At 39.4% G+C, this 22,993-nt stretch overlaps 1 protein-coding gene across 2 annotated transcripts in view; it reads left to right on the top strand.

Moving 5' to 3' along the window:
- PGAP1 (post-GPI attachment to proteins 1) overlaps positions 1–22,993 on the top strand; it is a 51,766-nt gene that overhangs the window by 10,475 nt on the left and 18,298 nt on the right. Inside the window, exons 3-17 of one of the 2 annotated variants that reach the window (XM_019554483.1) lie at positions 1,337–1,512; positions 2,126–2,297; positions 2,868–3,028; positions 5,092–5,144; positions 5,325–5,391; positions 8,648–8,753; positions 10,310–10,365; positions 10,450–10,533; positions 12,222–12,271; positions 13,107–13,158; positions 14,534–14,611; positions 17,555–17,630; positions 17,908–17,981; positions 18,089–18,140; positions 19,912–19,978. In XM_019554483.1, the coding sequence (XP_019410028.1) occupies positions 1,337–1,512; positions 2,126–2,297; positions 2,868–3,028; positions 5,092–5,144; positions 5,325–5,391; positions 8,648–8,753; positions 10,310–10,365; positions 10,450–10,533; positions 12,222–12,271; positions 13,107–13,158; positions 14,534–14,611; positions 17,555–17,630; positions 17,908–17,981; positions 18,089–18,140; positions 19,912–19,978 (1,324 nt within the window). The remainder of the gene's footprint in view (positions 1–1,336; positions 1,513–2,125; positions 2,298–2,867; positions 3,029–5,091; positions 5,145–5,324; positions 5,392–8,647; positions 8,754–10,309; positions 10,366–10,449; positions 10,534–12,221; positions 12,272–13,106; positions 13,159–14,533; positions 14,612–17,554; positions 17,631–17,907; positions 17,982–18,088; positions 18,141–19,911; positions 19,979–22,993) is intronic. The other variant, XM_019554484.1, reaches the window with a different exon arrangement.

Here is a 22,993-nt window from a genome sequence, read left to right on the forward strand (position 1 = left end):
AGAGTAAATTGCATGCTTATCTTGCTGGGATCCTATGACCCCAGCTGACTTCCTGCCCTTTGGGCAGGGGGTTGGACTTGACGATCTCCCGAGGCCCCTTCCAGCCCTAATGTCTATGAAATCTATGAAATATTGGCTATTAGTATCGTCCCCCAGAATCTCTGTCGGTGCACCTCTAGTAAACAGGGTTCTTTGGGTAAATGTGCTGTCTTTTATTAAACCAACTAAATAGTTGGAAAAATGTTCTTTGCAAGCTTTCAGGCATAAACACCCTTCTTCAGGTGTAAGTCTCTCTCGCCTTGATAACTGTGTGCCCACAGTTAATTATGAGCTTGGGAGAATTAGATTCTCCATGGGGCTCGTGACCCCTAGTCAGGGAACCACTGGTTTATTATTCCTTTTGCTTTGCTGTCCTTACTGGTAGGTAAGGAAGGGAAAATGAGGTGATACCTGGGATATGCTCTTGATCAAGCTGCAGGGATAAAGCAGCAGCACTTATTTGTATTGTGTATGGCAGGTGGTCACTGAGGTATATTAGATGAGTTGCTGACTGAATCTTGCCATCTTCCTAAAACTTAACCTGTCTGTGAATTTTCCGTCCTCCATCTTAGCAGGTTTGGCTTCTACATTTCCTTTTGCGTTATTTTTTTTTTAATATGAAACTTTAAGTATTCTTTGCTGTGTTAAAGTTTTTTGCATAAAAAAATTATTTACTTCATGTTCAGCTTGTTTTCATGTTCATCTTGTTTAAGCAATCATTCTTACTTTCTATAGATATGCCTTTATGGATTGATTTGTCTATTAGGAAAGAAATAGGTAAACTTTTAGTTTGCTGTATGATAAGGATTGTTGCATTTGACACCTAAAGATGATGGCTGCTTACAGACATGAAAGAAACAAGCCAATTAGTGCTTTACTTTCAGCTCAGTCTGCCCCAGCACCAAGCATGGCACATGCCCGGAAGAGGTATTGTGTTAGTTTGACCCAGCTCACCCAACATCTATATAAATTGTGTGCTTCTGCGGAGGCGGGGAGGGGGGGGTTAAAAAGCCCTGCTGAAGCACCTGATCTATACAGACGCTGGGGAGCCAGGTCAAAGTAACTCGCTTCCTCTTCCTGTAAAGCGCTATTTTTTTTCACGTCTGTCAGCAGCCGAAGTTCACATAGTGATCAATGTGTCAGAGTGATCAGGTTTAAAAAGCTTGAATATTCAGTGGAGAAAAGGTAATGTTTGTGAGACGTTTCACCATGACTTTTTGCGCTATAGAGAATAACAGTAGTGACTGTTGTTGAGAGAGCCATTTCTCTGATTAACAAGTGAAATTTCTTTCCCCAGTGCGTTCTCTTGGCTCTATAGCACTTAGAAAGGCAGAAGACATTGACTTCAAGTACCATTTCAATTTCTTCAGTGTCAATTTTAACGAGGAGCTGGTGGCACTATATGGTGGTAGTCTGCAAAGGCAGACCAGATTTGTTCATGAGTGCATAAAAGTAATCCTTAAATTGTACAAGGTAAGAAGTGAGAAATGTAGATGAATGGCATTTTCAGATTTTTTTTTCTTTTCAGAGGATTTTTGTCCATTGAAAATTTGTGGGGTGAATTTTTTAAGCATATAGATTCTCAGTTATATTGGGGAATTGAACAAAGCAGCAGCATCTTTCTTGCATGATTTGTCGAGTTCTTGTGTACTCTGGTGGAATGCCCTGAGCCTTGGCTTGGTTCTTTTTCATGTTTTTACATAAAATGCTTCAATTTTTAATATATTTACTTTTTTCATTTGAGATGGTATAGGCTAATATTTCCTTCCAGAAATGTTTCTTGACATGTGTTGTAAACATTTATCATCGGTTAGAAACTACTGTTTCTGGAGTGTAACATTAACTACATAACACTTTTGCCTTGTAAGTCCCTGTAACTCTCTGTTAGCTTGGAGGAGTAATTTTGGATAAATTAGTAACAACTCATCAAATGCTTAATGTGGATGTTTTCTTTGAGCAGCATGGTTTATTTCAGGGAAAAGATGTATGCCTGTTTATCAGGAGTTATCTCTTTTAAGTATTTGTTTCATTTAAAAGACTGCTTTCATGTAACTTTGAGTGATTACTTGCTGCTTCTTTTTTTAAGGATCATGAATTTGCACCAAGCAGTGTTGCAATAGTAGGCCATTCCATGGGTGGTCTTGTAGCAAGAGCATTGCTTACTCTAAAGAACTTTAAACCTGAGCTTATCAACCTCCTCATTACACAAGCCACACCTCATGTTGCACCTGTAATGCCTTTAGACAAATATCTTACTGGTAAGTTTACGTCTGTTCTGATTGTTATATTGGATGCTTGCTTATTCTTTTTTATTATTAGTGCTTGTGAGTGGATTGAAGTTTGTTACATAGTGTGGCCTGAAGACTTATAGGACAAGTAGTGAACTCTGTGATGTTCTAGTGAATCTTTCCCTGCTTTGCTACTGAGAATGAACATTAGAATATTGAAGCAATAGCATTCTTTATCAAGTAAACATCAAAATAAGATGTCTATTATTAAATAATAGCAGCAGTGGTGGCATGTGGCGAAAAAAGCAAAATTAAAGGAGCCGTTGTGTAGTGCACTTCTGCCATGATTTAGATAGCTCCTTATTCGTAATGCATCCTTTCATGTTTAAGAAGCTTGATTTACTTAAGCATCACTTCTCTTAGACCCAGAAGTATAACATTGCTTCTTGACATGTCAAAAATGGGAACAGAAGAGGGGACTGCTGCTAGGCTGTCAAGAACATCTCTAACAAACCTTACTTAGTTGACAGTATCTTGTTATAAAATAAGCTTATGGTAAAACTAGAACCTATTTTTAATACTTTTTTTTTTTTTTAAAAGATTTTTATACAGCTGTAAACAATCATTGGATTTTAAAAGCCCAGGGCATAAGAAATCTAACTATCCTTTCTGTGGCGGGAGGATTCAGAGATTACCAAGTTCGTTCAGGACTGGCTTTTCTACCCAGATCGAGTCAACATAATAGTGCCTTATCTGTTGTGGTAAAATCTTTTTTTTAATTTTAATTATCTTCTAATTAAATTGTTGGGTAACTATTTGTGGAGCAACTCTGTAAATAAAATGTACAGTATAGTATATTTTTAATTCAGTGAGACTAGGTGTGAACACTTGAATCTGATAATGGGTGGTATAAAAACTTGGTGGCAAACAAGTGGAGAGAATATTTCAAGTTGTGCTTATTTTTCCCCTTCTGCTTCAAAAATGCACAAATGTTAAAATTCACTGAAAATATGATTTTTATTCTGCCGCCCTTGTAATAAAGTCTTTTTACAAGACTGAGAGATTTCAAGAGGTGCATTGAACAAGGGTAATATTCTGTAAGAACTCCTTTCATTTTCTGTTTTATAGGCCTTTTCACGTTCTCAATATGTGCATACATGGGTTATCAACATGCATATTACAACACTTATGCTGCTGTAAGGTGGGGTGACTGTTCTCCTTGTATCAGCTCCTGGACTGTATAAGCGAAGCTAACTATTGCATTTTAGCTGCTTCTTACAATAGGATAGAGCAAATGGACAAAACAGGAACAGATGAAAAGTGTGTCCCATTATTTCCACTTTTCTCTCTCCCCTTCTGTTTTTTTGTTTGGTGTACTTGGTTCATCTGTCCATACTTTGTTACACATTTTAACACACAGCTTTCTATTTCTATCCCCTCCATCTGCTTTTATTATATGGAATGGTTTACTTGCAGCCAAAGGAAATGTGGGCATCTTAAAAGGCTAGTTAATTGCAATTAACTTACTTGTGATGAGTATCAACCATTTTCTCCAAATCCTGTTTCTCACATTCTGAGAATTGAGAAGTTAAATGAGTTCCTGACTGATAAATGAGAAGCTTCAGTCACTTAACATTTGCAAACTGATTCTTGTTGAATTTCTAGCAGCTTCTTGGTATTCAGCAGGGAGCAGTAGTCAGTTGTACTTCATTATAATTTATTTTTAGTAACAAATGTACATCTTTTTCTTATTTTGGTTCATACCTTGCTGTAGTTATCTGTTGCCTTCAGACTAACTTATACTGAACTCTACGTTTAAGTGTGTGCTCTCAGGAAAGGCTTTGGATATGAAAATGCATTGACTAATGACTAGTTGAGAGGATGGAATGTGCATTTATCCCCTTGTTCCTGTGCCAGTATTGTTTTCTTTTTACTCTCTGGTGTTTATTCCCCAAAATATAAATGGCAGTCATATGCCTGCTTGGTCTTAATGTTGCTCAATTTAAACAATGTAAGATCTTTTAGTTTTCTTTCATATTGTATCCCTTCTTTGCACCTCTTCCATTTTGAGTTTTTTCTTGAACATGAATAACCAGAATTATACACAGTATTCCAGGTGAGGTCTCGCAAGTACTTTTTACAGTAGCAGTAATGCTTCCCTTAATACCTTGCCTGATACCCTAGAATTATTTTTATCTTTTTCAGGATTGATCTCAGTTCATAATTTTCCTATAATCAGCCACTGCACCCATGTTATTCTTCTCATTTTCTAACGGATGAGCTCCCAGCTTATAGCAGAAGTTGTTGTTATTAGTTCCTAAATGTGTGACTTTTATTTTGAACTATTGAGTCTTATCTTACGTCTATTATTCTAGTCCTCAAGGTCATTCAGTTCTTCCTGTATGATATTCTGATCCTCTTTGTGAAGTCTACTGATGACACTAAATTGGGAGGTATTATTAATACAATCACACTCCATTTTGTGCCAAGGTTTGATGAAAAATTAAGCAATTTGGTCTCACGATCAATCCTGGAGGAACTCCAGTAATAAACTCCATCAAGGATGATACTTTCCCTTCAAAAAAATTCTGTTCTTGTCTTCCTTTTGGTTAGTTCCTCACCCATGTTTTGCTAATCCTCAACCTTTTCAGCTTAATTTATATATTAAGAAAGCTGTTTTCTAAAATGTATGCTGCTGAAATGATATGGTTTTAATTCTCAATATAATTGTAAGGCTAACTAAGCTTTTAAAATAATATTATGTCATTATTGATATTAAATATTTGATTAAGTACCAAAAATATTTTTTTTTTTTTCTGAACAGAGCTCAGCAGTTCCTCGAGCATGGGCTTCAACAGACCACCTCTCCATAGTGTGGTAAATTCATTCATAAAACAAACAAACAAAGTTAGGTTACAGACATGACTGCTATTTTTTTCCTGCCTTCATCACTATATGTCACTTCATTTAATCTCAGCATAATTTTCTGGTGACTACTTGCTCATTTTTCTGTGTTCTTATCTTTAAATAAAATTTTACTTGCGTTCTCTCTCCTAGGTGTAAAGAACTGATATTGGCTACCATTAGGGCATTTTTTGATCTCATTGATGAAAACACCAAACAGGTTTGTAGCTCCACTCTCTTCTATATGCTGAAATAAAGTGCTTTTCCAGCTAATAACATTTCAATCAACATCGTAATATTAGGGACAAATACTGCATACTAGTTTTTCTGCATTGTTCTTCCTGGTAATTCTATATCACTCTGGTAAATCTGTGCTGCTTTTTCCCTGTGCTGAGCACTAGTTCGTTCTCCACTGCCACTGCTAGCCTGAGCCCCGTGCCAGCTCTGGGGTCACCTGTCAGGTTCTGAGCCATGGCAGGAGCAGCTGGGTAGAAGCTGCTGCTCAGCGCGGAGGAAAGCAGCCCCCACACTCGCCACTGCTAGGCAGTGTTTGCTGCAGCTGGCCCCCTAGAGCTCGCGCTGCACTAGGCTGCGGTGTAGCTGTTTCACCGCCGCCTCTGTGCTGCCCTGTGTTTGCTCCCACAAGGCCACTGCTGCCATGCTGGCCAGCACAGAGGTGGTGAAGCAGCTGCACTGCAGCCTAGCACAGCATGAGCTCCAGGTGGGTAGCTGCAGCAAGCACTGCTCAGCAGCAGTGAGCAGTAGTTTCTGGGGAACAAACTGGTGTTCAGTGCAGGGTAAAAGTGGCTGCTCTCCCTCCCCATGGCCAGAGCCCTGTGCTGTAGCCACTCAGAGCCCATGTAGGGCTGCCTGTGCCTGCTTTTTGTTGCCACCACTGCCCTGCACTGTGGCAGTGACACAGCAGAGAGGCAGGACAGCCCCATGTGGGCTGTGAGTGGCTGCAGCAGGAAGCGCTGGCCATGGGGGATGGGGCCCACTTTTCCACCGTGCTGAGCACCAGCTCATTTCCCACTGCTGTTGCTCAGTCCAGATGGGCGAGCTCAGGGGTCAGGGCTACGTGCTGGTCACCACCTTTACCATGGGGTTGGGGTGGGGGCAGTGGGAGTGAGCGGGCACACAGGAACCAATGACAGCTGGGTGGGAGCGCAGGGCCTGCGCCAGTGTTCTGGGACCAGTGCCGGTGGGGCCCAGAGCAGGACGGCAGCAATCCTACCGCTCCATTCTAGGCCCTGTTGGCACTGGCACAGGCCCTGTGCTCCCGCTCACTTCCACTCACCCCCGCCCCTTCCACTGCTTTCCAACCACCTCCTGGCTGCATGGCCAGACCATGGGACTCAGCAGGAGCTGGCCCAGCCCTGAGGACTGGGGCTATTCTTGCGGTCCTCCCCTGCCACCCCTCCCCCTTCTTACCTGCATTTTCTGTGCTGGCACAGCCGTGAACAGGCCCAGGTCCCAGGCCAGAAGCCCCTCCTAGGCAGAGGTTTCTGGTTGAGGGGGCTAGGCTTGCAGAAGCCTGCTGAGGGTTCCTGTGGGTCCTACTGCCCCTGGTTCCTGTCGTTTTTGACAGGAGCCACGGGCTGGTAAATATTAATTTTTAAAATTTTTTAGGGGCCCCACAGGCCAGATAGAATGGCCTGGCAGGCCAGACGCAGGCTGTATTTTGCCCACCCCTGTGTTACATGTTCCTCTCTTCTTGAGGTGTAGGTTTTAGTTATGGAGGTTCCTGGTTGGATTCTCCATGTGCCAGAAAGAGCATGGTCATTTATACACGTATAGATGTCCTGGGATTTTTGTGAAGGCAAACTGAAGTGTCATTTTTTTCGTAAGTGTTCATTTTTAGATAGTCTAAGGCAGGGGTGACCAACCTGTGGTACATGTAGCACAAATGGCATGAGGATCTCTGTGTGGCACACAACAAATCGGGGAGAGTGCCAGCAGCAAAGTGATACATAGGGAGGAAGCAGATCAGGCAGGGGTTTGGAGTGGAGCTTATTTTGTGGCACACCTGCCAAAAAGGTTGGTTTCAACTGATTTAGAGGAAAGCTAATGAATTTACTCTTGTCCTTTTTTTGCTCGTATTTTATTATAGTTTTATTATTTTCCCCCTACCTGCTTGCTTTCTTTGTTTCTCTTGCATCTCACAGTGGGATAAAGTATTTGAAAACCCTTTAACACTGCTTTTTTTCTGTTCCTGACTCTTATTGTTTTAGAGCAGTAAATGAAAAAAAAATAAGAAAGAGGTCTGGTGGCTGAAAATACCCAGTAGCAGAGCCCGTATCATTGGCAATGTATCAGGGAGCATGGGGGGCAAATGCCCTCCCAAATTTCTGTGTCAGCAGCAGGGCATGCTGACACAGCAATCCAGGACCCAGCAGCAGTAGGGGTGGCAGCAGCAGCATGGAGTTGTGCCACCCACTGTGGTGGTGGCATGGGGTTATGCCCCATTACACTCAGCACTTACACATCGCCTATAGCCCGTGTCATAAAAAGTGAATGGTCAGTTATTCTTTGTGAGCCTTCATTTGATACAGGCTTCACTGTTCTCTCAAGCTTGCTCAGTTAAACTTTTCAACATATAATGCTTAAGGATAGGAGACTGCCTTTTTCTGAAGTTGACTGATATTGGGCAGTAGGAGTAAAATTCTTCAGGACTTACTTGGGTTGGCCCTCATGATTCCATGTTTCAAAACCACACTTGCAAAGAGTGAAAGAGAGATCAAACAGGTTAATTTTTAGAAACAACATCGTTTTGATGCTATTTGGACATCTGAAATGTCTGTTAAACCCAGGAATTAGGATTTATGGGCATAGGCAAATCAGTTGGCAAAAGGTGAAAAATTAATTTGTCACATGGCTCTCCAATTTATCACATTGGCACCTGTGTATGTGGCTCTGCATTACAATGTAGTTAAAGCTTTTTGATTTTATATATGCATAGTTATCTTTTTGCATCACTTGTTAAGTTCATACTTTGTATATTGCAATAATTGGATGTTAATAGGAATCCTAGAAAAACAGGGCTGGAGGGGACCTCATGAGTCCAACCTTCTGTTCAACCATTGTAGGCAAGTATCAGTCTAACCCACTCCTAAAAACTTCTACAACCTGTCTCAGGAATCTGTTCCATTGCTTAGATATGCCCATTGTTTAAAAGTTCATAATATCCAGCCTATATTTCCTTTCTTTCAACTTAAGACTGTTTTTACTTGTCCTGTCCCCTGCAGCTACAGAGAAAAGTCTATCATGATCATTTTTATAATCACTCTTCAGGTATTTGATGTTGATATGCAGTGTTGATATTCTGCAGTTATTGAATTAAAAACAGAAACCATGTTCACTTCTGTCACCTTGACATTCTGATTCTGACTCTTAATTACTAAAACTGCATAACTGGTTTACTCTTTTGGTAATTCATGTAAAGTACGCAAAATGCTAACACATCTTTGTATTTTTAGATAACTGATGATCCAAAGAAAAGATTGTCCGTATTGAATCACCACTTTGTGAAACACCCAGCAAAGCTGTATGCGGAAAACCCTGAAACACTTACTGAACTTACAGGTTTGCCACTCTTATTTGTTACTGGGACCAGTGTTCGTGGATACTGTGTTGTTTAATCTCCTTGTAACCACACTTCTGCAGCAGACTCTGTTTTCTGTTAGGTACCATTCAGGTAATATTTCTAGTGTGTGGAAACAATTTCTGGGGCTTGACATTTGCTTTCTAATGAACTGAGCTTGCTATAGGATCTGCTGGGGCAAAGATATCTTTGTCACTTTTGAATTCTTCAGATTCTGGGGGCCTGTCAGGAAACAAAGGTTGTTCCAATTTATGTCTGACTGTCAGTGGCCCTGAGACATTGCTTCAGCATAGCTAGAGGTGAGACATGTCTGGACTGTATCTCTTCCTGTGGCCATCTTTTTCATGCTGGCTGAAGGTGACTTTTGTATGTTGTGTATAATCACTCTACGAGGTGCTCAGATCTGCTGATTCAGTTTCTGATATTTATTACTACTAGGGAGGGGAATAAGGAGAGAACTCTTGACTGAGAGTCCCACGGATCTTTTGTAAGCCAAGAATTGCAGAAACTTGATGGGTTTTTTTTTTTTTTTTTTTTTGAAGTGGTGGAAAATTAATCCCTTTGGTCAGGTTCTTTAGTTTATAATATAATGGCTGTAGTGTAAAATGTTAGATTTTCATTATTCATTTTCTCAGAATTCCCCTCAATTTTAAAAGCAATTAGGAATGTATTTTAATCTGAATTTTTGTTCTCATTTGGCTAAATGTCATAGACATTAGGGCTTGTAAGATCATCAGGCCCAGCCCCCAAATTTATCCTTTATGACATGCCATTGAGTTTAATGACATTACCCTTGGAATCAGTTTGCCTCTGTGTTTTATATGGTGGCATCTCTAATAAAGCTATCTAAAGTATTCCCCCAAGGCATATTTCTGTTGGCTTTAATTCCTTTTTATAGCTCATTTTCTGCTCCTGATTCTTTATACACTAGAAGAAGGTGGGGCAGGCTTACACCTCACAAACAAATTAAAGCAGTGCAAACTAGCCTGCCTTCTGCCCCACTTGAGAGTAATATGCCTAACTACCTTTTAATCTATGCCCTGTCATGTTCCATGTGTCTGAGATGTGAATATGTTATTGGGTAAAGATAACGCGGTGTGGTGGTTATATTTCCAGTGCTGCATCACCTTTGCTTAGCCTCCATACTGTGTTTGAAGCCAGAGGGCAAGTTTTTCTTTGAGACCTTGATTATGAAGAGACACATGTCTATTTATTCATTTGGAAAGTAAAAAAAAAAAAAAAGGGTCGTTGGGTGTAATTGGTCTCTGTATAACTGATCTTTAGCCATAATATGCAATTCTGCAAGGCAGTCCTGATAGTTTGATTGTGGGTCTGATCAGCTATTTTATGGGAATGTGAACAAAGCGATATTAAATACATTTTGTTAAAGCAGAATATTTGTTATAGTTTGTAAATGTCTACTGAAGATTACTGTTATACAGTATAAACAGTTCATAGAGTAACATACCGACAAGGTGAGGCTTAAATCTATTTGAATTGTGCAGAAGTGAATAAATCAAAGCATGTTTACTTCTAGGAGCCTTTATTTGGATTAAAATCAAAACCTCAAAATGGAACTATACAGTATACAATGTAAGTAACACTCTTTTCTTTTTATAATTATATTTGCTGGTTTTTCAGCTTTTCCTTGATAAATATTTTTTTTCCTTTCGTTAGGAATCTGATGGAAAATATTTTACATTCCCTCTTGCAAGCCACAGAAAATCCTACAGTCATGTTCATTGTCAAAACAGTATGTTGGTGAGGAAATGCTTGTTTTCTGTGTTGTAAATTTATGTTTATGAAGCTGAATTACTTCCATTTAGGGTACTTCTACTGCCTTAATAATCAGGAGCAGATGTCAGTTTCTTGACTGTCCTCACAAACTATTACTTGATTGAATGGGCATACTGTTTATTATATATTGTTTCTAGTAGTACCATCACCATAGTATCTGAAGCTACGTAAAGGAATTGCCCATTTTAGATTTTGTGACTTTCCCCCACCCTGCTTCTTAAGCAGCTTTGCTGTTGTTTGTAATCCATATTCCCTGGTGTAATTTCTTGACTTCAGTAGGCATGCTTCCATGCAAAACATGGTCTTAAAATTCAGTGGAGCCTTGAGTTTTACTTTTTTTATCTTTGGCACTTGGTGTGTAGTCCCAAGTGGTGGTGACTGCTGTGTACCAAATGAGCAATTCATAGGTATGAATGGAGAGGATGTAGCCAGGCCATATACTCAACTCTGATTTTTTTTGTCCTTCCTCTCACCCCTCATCATCAGTATGTTATCTCAGATTCTGAACCTCAGAATAGTTTGCCGTAAAATATGTAATTGACTAACGTTCTTGAAATCAAAAGAAGGTAGGAGGAGTTGAAATCATTATCAGCTGCCAAGGATACAGATTGTATTAGACTGCTTTGAATGGCATAATGAGGTAATTCTGCCTTTCAAAGTAGGCTTAATATCTAACAACAGTGATTGTAGCATTGTTTATTTTTGACAAATTGATTATAAATTAAATATTTTCTTGTTAATTATTGTGCAGCAGTAGCTGTTTTTTCAGAACATTTTTTAAATTAGAAATCTTTATTTCCATTCTTTGTATTTTTCTAACAATGTGCCACAATTTTATTGCACCAGCCATCCTATTATTTGAGGACATATAATACCTTATCAGCAAGAAGAACACCTCCATTTTATTTGGACAATTTAGCTAGACATGGTAGGTTTACCTGATTTAGAATTTTACTAGGGCACTAGAATTACTAATCCATCCTTTATGAAATGTACTTCTTAAGTATTTAAAGCACTCCTGCTTTGTCTCTTTCAAAGGCAAGCTTTAGTGTTTTCATGATTAACAAACGTGACAGTGGTAAGTTGTTGGAACAATTTTTTTAAATCAGATATTTTTCACAATCATACTCCTATCTTCTCCTACTTGTAATCATTCATTCTTGGACTCTCATGTCAGATTTCTTGCTAGCGGATGCCTCATCAGTAATACAGGATTGTGACTTCAGCTCAGGACCAACAAAAAGAAAGTGCGCAATAATCTCTAATTATAACAAATTGCTGAAGCAACTTAGTAGAAAGCTACACTTTTATGTACAATTACACTTTGGGTTCAGCGTGTAAAATAGTTCTTAAGAGAAATTGGTTACTATGGTGATGGTGACTGTAGAAATACTCAATAGATAATAATAGGGAAATGAAGCTGGAAGTCCGCTCCTTTTTTTAGTAAACAGATCCTACTGTATTTAAAGATGAGGGGTTTTAGAAGAGCTGTTGACATCTGGTGACTGTAATAATTAGGCAAATGTAAATTGAAAGTAGGACTGATAACCTACTCTTAAGTTGTTGGAATAAAGTTTAATACTTTATTATTTTATTTCTAAATACATATTTATATTTTAAAGTAATAATGCACATCTGCATTTTATTAACAGGACACAAGTAGCTGGATTTATGGCTGTGTAAACAGTAATTCCTCTGTGTGGTGAGTGTAACTGCTTCTTGGTATTTACTTATGTAGATTTTACAACAACAATTTTGGGTGTTTGGGCATGTGAGAGCAGTTTAAAAACTGTTGAGATTTAAGTAAAATTGGTGCTGTTAATAATTCAAATGTTAGCTGTACAATCTGCTTTTTCACAATTATCTAATTAAATTCAGCAGTATTAACTAACCTGGTACTATTTGTAACTGTCATGGTAGTGTAAACTTTATTTTGTTTCTAATCTGTTAGTGATATATCTTATTAATATTGGATACATCCTCTGTCATGGAATTTTGTTCACTGCATATAGGGAGATGGTGTGTAGATATAAATGCATAATCTTTGTCAATTGAGACAGAGCTTTCAGGCAGTAGTTGAACAAGTTTGTTACATGTGTTATATTTTAAGTTCTCCTCGTTTTTGGGAGCAATGGATGTTTTTGTCTTTGTAAACTTATAAGAAACTAGGCACTCAGTGTGAATACTGATCTCATTTAATGAATGTTTAACTTTGGAAAGTAGAAAGATTAATAATAGCTGGGATTGGTCCATATGCATGTATCTTCTAAGACACAGTTCTGCCAAATTGTCCAAAACAAGATTTGCCATCTGTGGTATTCCAGTCATAAATTACTTGGTTTTGCTAAATTACAAAGTGCACTTCATGAAATAATTCATTTGTATTAGACATAGATATATGTCCCGTTTAGTGCCTTGTACGTCTCTATAGAGATGGAAAAAACTGCTGGTACCTTAATCCACTGTTATGATTTGGTTCCCTTCATGAAGATGTACATCTTGCAATTTTGGCTTTTAAAGCATTTTAATTCTTACAGCCTGGAAGGTGTTGACTTATCCTGGAAAGCTGAGTTACTGCCAACTATAAAGGTAGGCCAGGCCATAATGTTTTTGTGTAGCAAAAGTGGAGGGTTCATTTACTTGAAAATACTTTTATATAGGATTATGAATAACTTAATGCAGTCATTTATGGGATAGAATTGACAGTTAATGGCTAAGACAGGGTTCCTCTTGGAATAGAAGCTAGAGAGGATAAGAAATGCTCTTAATGAAAAATTGTGTTATCTTTTCTTTTTGAAGGTTTATGAAAATTACGTTTATCCTCAAAAATTATTTTTCACTCAAAGCTGTTTTTCATGTTAAAATCCATTTGATTAACTTGTATGCAAAAAACCCGAGAAAGCTGGATTCTACAAAAACCGGCATGGGGAAAACAAGGGAATTAAGTGTTACGTTTACAAGGAACTTAAAAAGTTTACACTTAAGTAAAATTGCACAAATTAAACAGTAAGATGTTCTCCATAACTTTTCTATCACTTACCGTGCACGAATTGTCACTGAATTTCATTGCAGACAGTTTTACTATTGACCTTGTTAGGGGAAGGGTTGGATCCTATCTAAAGGGTTGGGTGTAATCTTTTGAAATGTGTATTCAACTTGAGTAAGAGAAGATAATATAGCACAGGGCTGTCCAACTTCTAAGCTCTCAGGGTTCACATGTCATGCAGGCTGCACTAGGTGTGCCACATGGATGATTTCTCTTTCCCCACTGTTGTACCATGTGGGTGTTCAAGCATGATTTCCACCTCTCCACCACATGTCCACACAGGTGCACCCCCCAGCATTACACTCCACTTCCCCTGCAGCCCCCTTCTCCCTCCAGAGCCCTGGACTGTCCCTCAGGTCCCTGTGCTGGAGTGGGGAGCCTGGAGGGGTGGCTAGGTGAAAAACTAGGACATGTACACTAGTCTCTTGTGGGCTGTATGTGGCCCATGGGCTGCCAGTTGGATAGCACTGATGCAGCATAGTGTCCTTTGGTACCTAATACTGCACTAATACATTTAATGCTCTATAAGAAAAGCTCTATATTAGCTGTTTATTCTTAGTCATGTCTTCTTTGTTGATGTGAAGTTTGAAGCATGTAACTCTTGGTATGCTGGGTGAAATGTTCCTTCTAGGGATACAGAATTGGATTTTGTAATCTTAGGGGTACAGGTAAACCTCCTTTTGTATTCTCTGTACCCATGCTCTTCTGTGGGTTGCAGCAGGTTGAAACAGGACTGAGTGACAGCAGCCTACTAAGGCTGTCCCAGAAGCCTGGAGTCTCAGCAGTGCCTACTACTTTGGGGTCTACAAAGGGTTAATTTCCCCAACTAGATATACATAAAAACACTAGATTAGGGATGAGAATTTTGCCAAATTGTATGTTAGTTTATAATTGCTAACTTGGTTATTCTTTTTCTAGGCTGTAACTCTGAAACTTCAGGAATATCCTTTTTTGTCCCATCTTGTAGTGCATGTACCATCCACTAATGGAAATAAGGTATTTAAGATGAGATTCTAACATTTTACTCAACAGGGTGTTCATACTAGTCAAATACTATAATTTCTTGTCCTTCATTATAAGAAATTAAATATGTGGAGCTGCACTAAATAATTCTTGATTTGAAAACCTATTTTAAGTGTGTGATGAGAGGTACATATATTGTTTTTCCAAGTATTTTAATACAGAGTTTTTTCCAGTAATTAGTATTCCTCACAGGAGTTGCATCTTTTTATTAAAAAAAAAAAAAAAAGGTGGTGGGGGGGGGAGGGTAAGCAGTAATTCTTCAGTTGGTCCACAGAATTCCTGCTGGTGATTCTAGTTTATTTCCTCGTTTCTTTCTTCTAAATACTAAGACCTAGGACATCTAAATATATTTTCTTAGTCTCAATCTCCTCTGTAAGCAGTTGCTTATACAGGGTACAAAGAACACAAAGTTGTGACACAAATGCTTAATGATTGAGAAGGTGAGAAGAGGTTGTCTGTGAAATAGTTTCACTTAAGATAATGGTCAATACTGTATGTAAATCTTGAAAAATCACTTTTGGTAATGGAAAATGAGAAATATTAGGTCTGAGGTGAGGTGAGAAAATATTTTAAAATAAAAGAAATGCATAGATTGTGGAGCCATGTTTTGTTAAAATTACGTAGTCTTATCCATGTGAGCATAATTAAAGTTGGTTAAAATGGCAAACTAAGAATTCTTGGAATTAGTCAAGTCAGTACTGCATGTGGCCGTAGTATTGCAGTCACTGTCCTTTGCCAGAATACCTTCTGAAGGGGGTTGCAGCTGATTAAAAATCAGAACAGTTATGATACTACTCTGTAGCCATTCTGTTGCATGCTAGCAGCTGAATCAGTTGTTGAGCAGCTCCTGTAATGGGAAGTGAAAAGGTTTGCTGTTCAGTGACTTAAAACTCAAAACAGGAAGCTTGCAAGAAGTGGAAACTTGGACAAACTACTACAGAGGAGTATAAGAGGATCACTCATGCATGCAGGGATGAAATTAGGAAGGCCAAAGTGCAACTGGAGTTGCAGCTAGCGGGGGACGTGAAGTGTAATAAGGAATGTTTCTACAAGTATATAAGCAACAAGAGAAAGATTAGGGAAAGTGCAGGTCCCTTACTAAATGGAAGAGGCAACCTAGTGACAGATGTTGTAGAAAAGGCTGAAGTTCCCGATGCCTTTTTTCAGTCTTCACAGGCAAGGTCAGCTCCCAGACTGACAGCATAGTGTGAGGAGGAGGTGAGCAGCTGACAGTGACGAAAGAACAAGTTAGAGACTATTTAGAAAATCTGGACATGTATAAGTCCATGGGGCTGGACATAATGCACATGAGGATGCTGACTGAGTTGACTGGTGCAATCGCAGGGCTGCTGGCCATTATCTTTGAAAACTCACAGTGATTGGGAGAGGTCCCAGATGAATGGAAAAAGGCAAAAATAGTGCCCATCTTTAAGAAGGAGATGTATCTGAGGAACTACAAACTGGTCAGCCTCACTGCAGTCCCTGGAAAAATCATGGAACAGGGCCTCAAGGAATCCATTTCTAAGTACTTGGAGGAGAAGATGATTAGGAACAGTCATCATGGATTCACCAATGGCAGGTCATGCATGACCAACCTAATTGCCTTTTATGATAAGATGACTACCTCTGTGGATGTGGGAAGAACAGTGGACATGATATACCTTGACTTCAGCAAGGCTTTTGATATGGTCTCTTACAACATTCTTTCAAGCAAACTAAGGAAGCATGGATTGAGTAGACTGTAAGGTGAATAGAAAACTAGCTGAATCACTGGGCTCAGAGAGAAGTAGTCAGTGGCTTGCTATCTAAGTGCTAGCCAGTATCAAGTGGAGTGCCTCAGTGGTTGGTCCTGGGGGTGGTTTTGTTCAATATCTTTATCAGTGATTTGGAAGATGGGCTGAAGTGCATGCTCAGCAAGTTTGCAGATGACATCTACTACTCCAACCATCTTGATATGTTGGAGGTTAGGGCTAGGATTCAGAGAGACTGTGACAAATTGGAGGATTGGACCAAAAGAAATCTCATGAGGTTCAATAAGGAGAAGTGTAAATTCCTACACTTGGGACACGAGTCCCATGCTCTGGTACAGGCTGGGGACTGATTAGCTAAGCAGCAGCTCTGCAGAAAAGGACATGGGGTTTACAGTAGACAGTAAGTTGAATATGAGCCAACAGTGTGCCCTTGCTGTGAAGAAGGTTAACAGTTTACTGGGCTGCATTTGTAGGAGCATTGCCAGCAGATTGAGGGAAGTGATTATTCCCTTCTGTTTGGCACTGGTGATGCCACATCTGGAGTACTGCGTCCACTTTTAGGACCCCCAATACAGAAATGTTGTGGACAAATTGTAGAGTTGGGTGAAAGGCAGCAAAAATGGGTAGAAGGCTGGGACACATGACTTACGAGGAGAAGCTGAAGGAACTAGGTTTATTTAGTCAGGAGAAGAGAATACTGAGGGGGAATTCATTAGCAGCCTTCAACTACCTGAAAGGTGGTTCCAAAGAAGATGGGAGCTGTTCTCAGTGGGGGCAGATGACAGAACAAGGAGCAAAGGTCTCAAGTTGCAACAAGGGAAGTTTAGGTTAGATATTAGGAAAAAATGTTCTCACTAGGAGGGTAGTAAAGCACTGGAATATGCTATCCAGAGAGGTGGTGGAATCTCCATCCTTGGAGGTTCTTAAGATGTGGCTAGACAAAGCCTTGGCTGGGATGGTATATTTGGGGACGGTCCTGCTTTGAGCAGGGGGTTGGACTACACCTCCTGAGGTCCCTTCCAACCCTGATTTTCTGTGATTCTGTTTTTTAACAACCTTTGCACATTCTCTGCCCGAGGTTCTAAAGATAATAGGGCAAGATCCAAGGCTCTAGCCTTGTGTTCTTTTCAGATTTATGCAATAAAGTAATATTTCTTTGTTGCAGTTTACTTTGGACTGTGAATTTTTCCAAGAGGATTCCAGAACAGTAAAACTGCCTGTAACACATCTGTTTTCTTTTGGTAGGTATTGTGTACTGCTCTTCCAAAACTCAAAAACTGCCATTATATTTAATAATACATTTTGTCCTTGAGAGCTTCTGTGATCAATCTGAGTACATTTAAAATAATTGCTATTAAATGAATCTTAAGTTCATGCTTTGGTTGTTAATTTCTGGAAATGTTGTATAATAATTGCATATATAATGTATCTCTGCTTCCAAGAAAGAGATTAATGAGCTTTTCAAGCAAATCCATTAATCTAACAATTAGAACTAACACAAGGTATTCAATTCTACAGGGCTTTCTTCAAGCAAAATTTTATTAAATTCAACTGGTCTAATTTATAATGTACAGCTCCAGCACTTTGGCCAGGTAAAAATCTTTAATAAAAAAGTCTTGTTATTCACTAAATAGTTCTTTGGAAAATGTAGGTGCATAAATTCATTTTTTGAATGATTTTTTTGTTTGTTTTTGTTTAGATATATCAAGCTTTTAAAATCTACATTGAGGGACAATGTCAGTCACTCAACGGTAAACTTCATGTTTTCCAGGAACATATTTCAGTGGTTGCAGTAAAATGTTCACTTGAAAAGGCAGTGAAAAATATAGCTGTCTCTAGACTTTGTAATGTTCTACATTGTAATGTGATTGCTTTCCAGTTTTTAACTTTGAGACACAAAACTAATACAAGTAGTAAAGCTTGAGAACTTTGGAGACAAAGACTTGTTTGTCTAATGAGTAGGTACAGTATGGGCAAGGTTATTCAAGCTTTCTAAAATTGCCTTGCCAGGGTGCCACACCTTTTTCTCTCGAAGGACAATAAATAAAAATGAGAAGGTAGTCTTTACACCATCCATCCTTGGCATTTGTCACTTAAACTATAGGCTTTTATTATGTTAATAGTTTTTATCTGGAATTGAACTGTTATTTCTAGTGTCATCACATGGTGAGGATTGTATTTGCTGTTGACTGGATGAAAATTGAAATATCAAACTACTTATATGTGGATAGAAGATCTAGGTCTTAATGCAGTTTTCTGTTTCCAAATAAAATAAAATTAGATAGGGGGTGTCATTTTGGTAGCTCAGTGTTAACAGCGCATTAAGATAAAGTAATTTTTTTTTTTCGGTCTAATGTGTTATAGGAAGCTTCCTAATTTATATAAATGTCAAGTTTCTAGTTTTTTGTTTGGTAATTGAATGTGCAAAAGAGAAACTTAACTGCATAAGTCATAGTGACTTCATATAAATGGACAGCTATGCCAATCATAGTTGTTGTGCCAGTTTTTATAGACCTTCATAGATTTCATAGACATTTGGGCTGGAAGGGACCCCAGAGGATCATTGAATCCAGCCCCTTGCCCCAGGGGCAGGCAGTCAGCAGGAATCATATGATCCCAGCAAGATAAGCATCCAAATGTGTCTTGAAGGCGTTCAAAGTGGGTGCTTGAACTGCCTCCGGCAGCAGTCTATTCCAAACCTTGGGGGCTTGGATAGTGGAATAGACTGCCACTGAAGGCGGTTCAGGCACCCACTTTGAACGCCTTCAAGACAAATTTGGATGCTTATCTTGCTGGGATCCTATGTTGCTGTCACAACAACTATGATTGGCATATCTTTCCATTTATATTACGTCACTATGACTTATGCATTAAAGTTTCTCTTTTGCACATTCAATTACCAAACAAAAAAACTAGAAACTTGACATCTATATAAATTAGGAAGCTTCCTATAACACACTAGGAGTTAAGCTCTTTAAACTGTGAGCTAGTTTTACCTGGCCATGCCAGGATCTATCCCAGACTTGGTACCCATGGATATAATCTGTGTAATAGCAAGTATGTGTGAGAGTGGTTTTACAGGCAAATTGAGTTTAGCAAGGGTTATTAGATGCAGTAAGGTGCTTTATTAATTTGCCTAGTTAATGGAAGATAATTATTAGATTTCGTAATGATCATGTAAGTATTTATATATAATACATATCCCACACGTGTCCAAACTTTATGCTGTCAACTGAAAAATTAGCTCATAATTAACCATTCAGTAGCTTTCAATATAGTGAAGACTTCTTTCCATGCAGATTAAATGGCAACTATAGATGGTGCATCAGTCCTGGTTTTTCAAAATTAGTTTCAAAATCAGTTGTATATCTAAGTTTAAGTATTTGTGCAAAGCTGCATATATTTGGTGTAGCAGGATAACCCAGTAGTCATTTTAACCATTGTATAGAACTGTGAATGAATTGTAGTAATGTAACCTCATCAAATGTTTCATAATTTATATTGACTTCTGTTCCTTTTCAGGAAGAAAACATAGTATTTACAGACTTCATGTACCATGGTCACATGAAGACTCAATAACTGTATCTAAGTAAGTATTTTAGAGAATTTAATATGTTATCTTGGCATTTTTCAAAGTAGAGATTATATCAGAGTCATCAGAATATTAAGTAACTAAGTCTTAAATATTTGTGCTGTATCTCTTGTCCTTCCTTAACCCTTGCACCCTTCTCTAGAATTACATATTTTCACTGCTGAAAGTACTCTCTTTCTTGTCAAGGTTGATTTGTAAGGGTTCTGCAAGCAAAATCTTTATTCCGCTATCTTAAGATGCAATTTTCAATGTTCCTTCTTTTTATATGTTCCTCCTCCTTCATCAGGGACAGACAATATATTTGTAGTAAGAAAAAGCTCGAGAGGCGCTCCATCTGTGAGAGATCCAGGAAGTTGTAAGAGGAAAGGGTTGCCATGTCTCATCCTTACTCTGACAGGGGAAGGGAGGTTAGAATTCTGGATAGCTTATTGGGATTGCATTTCTTATATAAACCTTCTCTCTTTACCCAACCTACTCTGTTTTCTGCTCTTCTGTGTTGATGAGTCATCCTTTTCCACCCTTGGTATTAGCCAACTGTATCTTCTAAATTAGGGAATTCAAATTCATCCAGCCCCATGGGCCAGATCTGGAATGTGGGGCTATGTCATCTGACCCTTAGGGCCAAAAATCTAACAGCAGCAGCTCATCCCACCGTCAAATTTTCAGCCTGACAGGCAGTTCTGCAGCCCAGGTGATATAACTCCATGCTCCACATCCATCCCACCAGGCTGGAAAGTTGGTGGTAGGATGCGTGTCAGCCCTATGGGGAGCCCTGGGGGCCAGATGACAACCCTGTGTCTTTGACACCCCTATTCTAAATCATCCACAACTTTTCTGGAATAAGTTTTTAAAATTCCCTACAACCTTTGGACTGAACCACTTCTGAAGAGAAAAACCTCATATGAATAATTTGGTCAAGAATCTGTTATTTTTTTCAGTCTCACCTTCTTCCCAAGACTAAGATTCAAGATTTTTTCAAAGATATTGCTCTTTCTGCTTTTACTATATTCCAGAAAAGTAGTAGTGTGTGCTATCATTCAGGTATCTGAATAAAAAACCTAGTAAGAATGTCAGACAGGCTCATCTAGCTCTGGAGCCAGAGTGCCCTTTCAAATACTCCAAAAAGAAAACTAAAAAGTTCACAAACCCATGGAAGTCTAAAATGCTTTATTTTCCCTGGTTTTCCTCATAGCTGTGAAAGAGGGAAGGTTCCTTTTTTCCCCAAAATATCTTTTAATCCATGGAGAAGAAGCTGGTGGCCATCACTGAGCTCTGTTTGAGGGAACTGGATGGCCAAACTTAGACTGAGGGCAAAATACCTGTCTTGAACATTTGCGTTTCTGGATCTTAAGGGCGAGATGCATAAAGGAAATAGCAGACCTTTCAATATGGCTCTTGCCCATTCAATATGGTCCTTGCAACAGAAATCCTGGGAAGTAGAACAGTTTCTAGTTGGCCAATAACAATGACAAAAATTTTCTTCTTCTGGAAAACAAACTAGAACATATGTTTCCAGTAGGGATGTACCGATAAACATTCTTTTGGCTGTTACCAATGGTCAATTGTTAACTAGCCATATTGGCTGATACCGATCCAATTGCTGGTACGCAGCCCACCATTTTGGAGAGCAGCATCCAGCTGGTAAGCTGGGGGGGTGGAGCCTAGGGGAGAGAAGGTGCAGGGGCAGGCACTGCCCACCTGGGGTGGGGCACTGGATGGAGCTGGGGGCAGCTCATCTGGGGAATGCGGAGGGGGGTGGTTCCTGCCACTGTGTGCGCCCTCAGGGGAGGCATGGGGGGCATGTATCCCCTGGATTTGTGTGTGGGGTGAAGGTGGGCTGTCTGCTCGGGGCCAGGGGCTGTGCTCCCTCCAACTCCCTGGATCAGTTGCTCACAGCTTTGCTTCATGCCCCAGCCCCACTCCCTCCCTTGCTGTGGGCCCTCAGTCTGCCCCCCACACCCCTTCCCCACTAGATCTACTGTCTGGACACTGCTTTCCAAGCTGCTGGGCTGCATTCCTGGCTGGTGTAGCTGCATGCATGCACATAGCATTTATCGGTGGCATTACCAGCCTCATTGGCTAAAAAAAAAGCTGATTGCCAGTGTTGATGCGATACGGATTGATATATTGGTGCACCTAGAGTTCCCAGTGAACTGTATCTTGCAGATAAGTCAACTATCTCCTCTACATTGTCATCTCTCATTTGTTTCTGCCTTATGTTTGCCGAGTGATCCTTTGACTCCAGATTGGCAGAAGTGGGAGTAATACCCACTTGATAATTGTCATAAATGTTCATCTGATGTGATCTAGAAAAATCAGTTCTTGCATTGTTCGATCCCATCCCAGACAGAACAGTCTGAGGTTAGCAGCTTGCCTATTGAATGGCAATGCCTAAGGAAGATGGAGTGTTTTTCAAAGTATAGCGTCTTGTCTTGAAGTAGGCTTTTCAGTCTCTTGTTCTTCTAATTGGGTTTGAACAGAATTTGACTGGTATCAAAATAAACAAATAAGCCCCCAAAAACAAGACTTTTCAAACTTATAGATTTTTTTTTTATAACAGAGGCAGGCCTTTGAGATGTTAAAATTGCAGCATTAAGTGGTGTCATAAATGCAGTGCCATTAAATTCTGTCAATAAATAAATGGGGCTGAGAGTCTTTAATGGAGCAACTCTATTGACAACTCATTTAATTGTGTTAGTGGGCTTGGTCCATAGCGCCAGATGCAGTCTCGGCCCATAAATTGCTTTTATTTTCTTCCATAAAAAGTGTCTCTTGGTTGCAGTCACATTTGCAAGAAGTCTCTGAATTCTTGTGGAAGCCAAAAACATAACTATATCTTCCTTGTAGGACAAAGTAGGGAGGCCAAGAGTCATTTGCAGCTAAATCTAGCTCTTCCATTGTGCCAAGGGAGGCTTTACCAGTACACAAGGCCCTATTCCATCTCCTTTTGCTACTAGATGTGCATAAAAGTAATGGGTTGGGGCAAAATAACTTGTTCTAATGTTTTTGTGG

Source organism: Crocodylus porosus, unplaced genomic scaffold, assembly GCF_001723895.1.
Source record: "Crocodylus porosus isolate Cpor-Errol unplaced genomic scaffold, CroPor_comp1, whole genome shotgun sequence".
Taxonomy (NCBI): Eukaryota; Metazoa; Chordata; order Crocodylia; family Crocodylidae; genus Crocodylus; species Crocodylus porosus.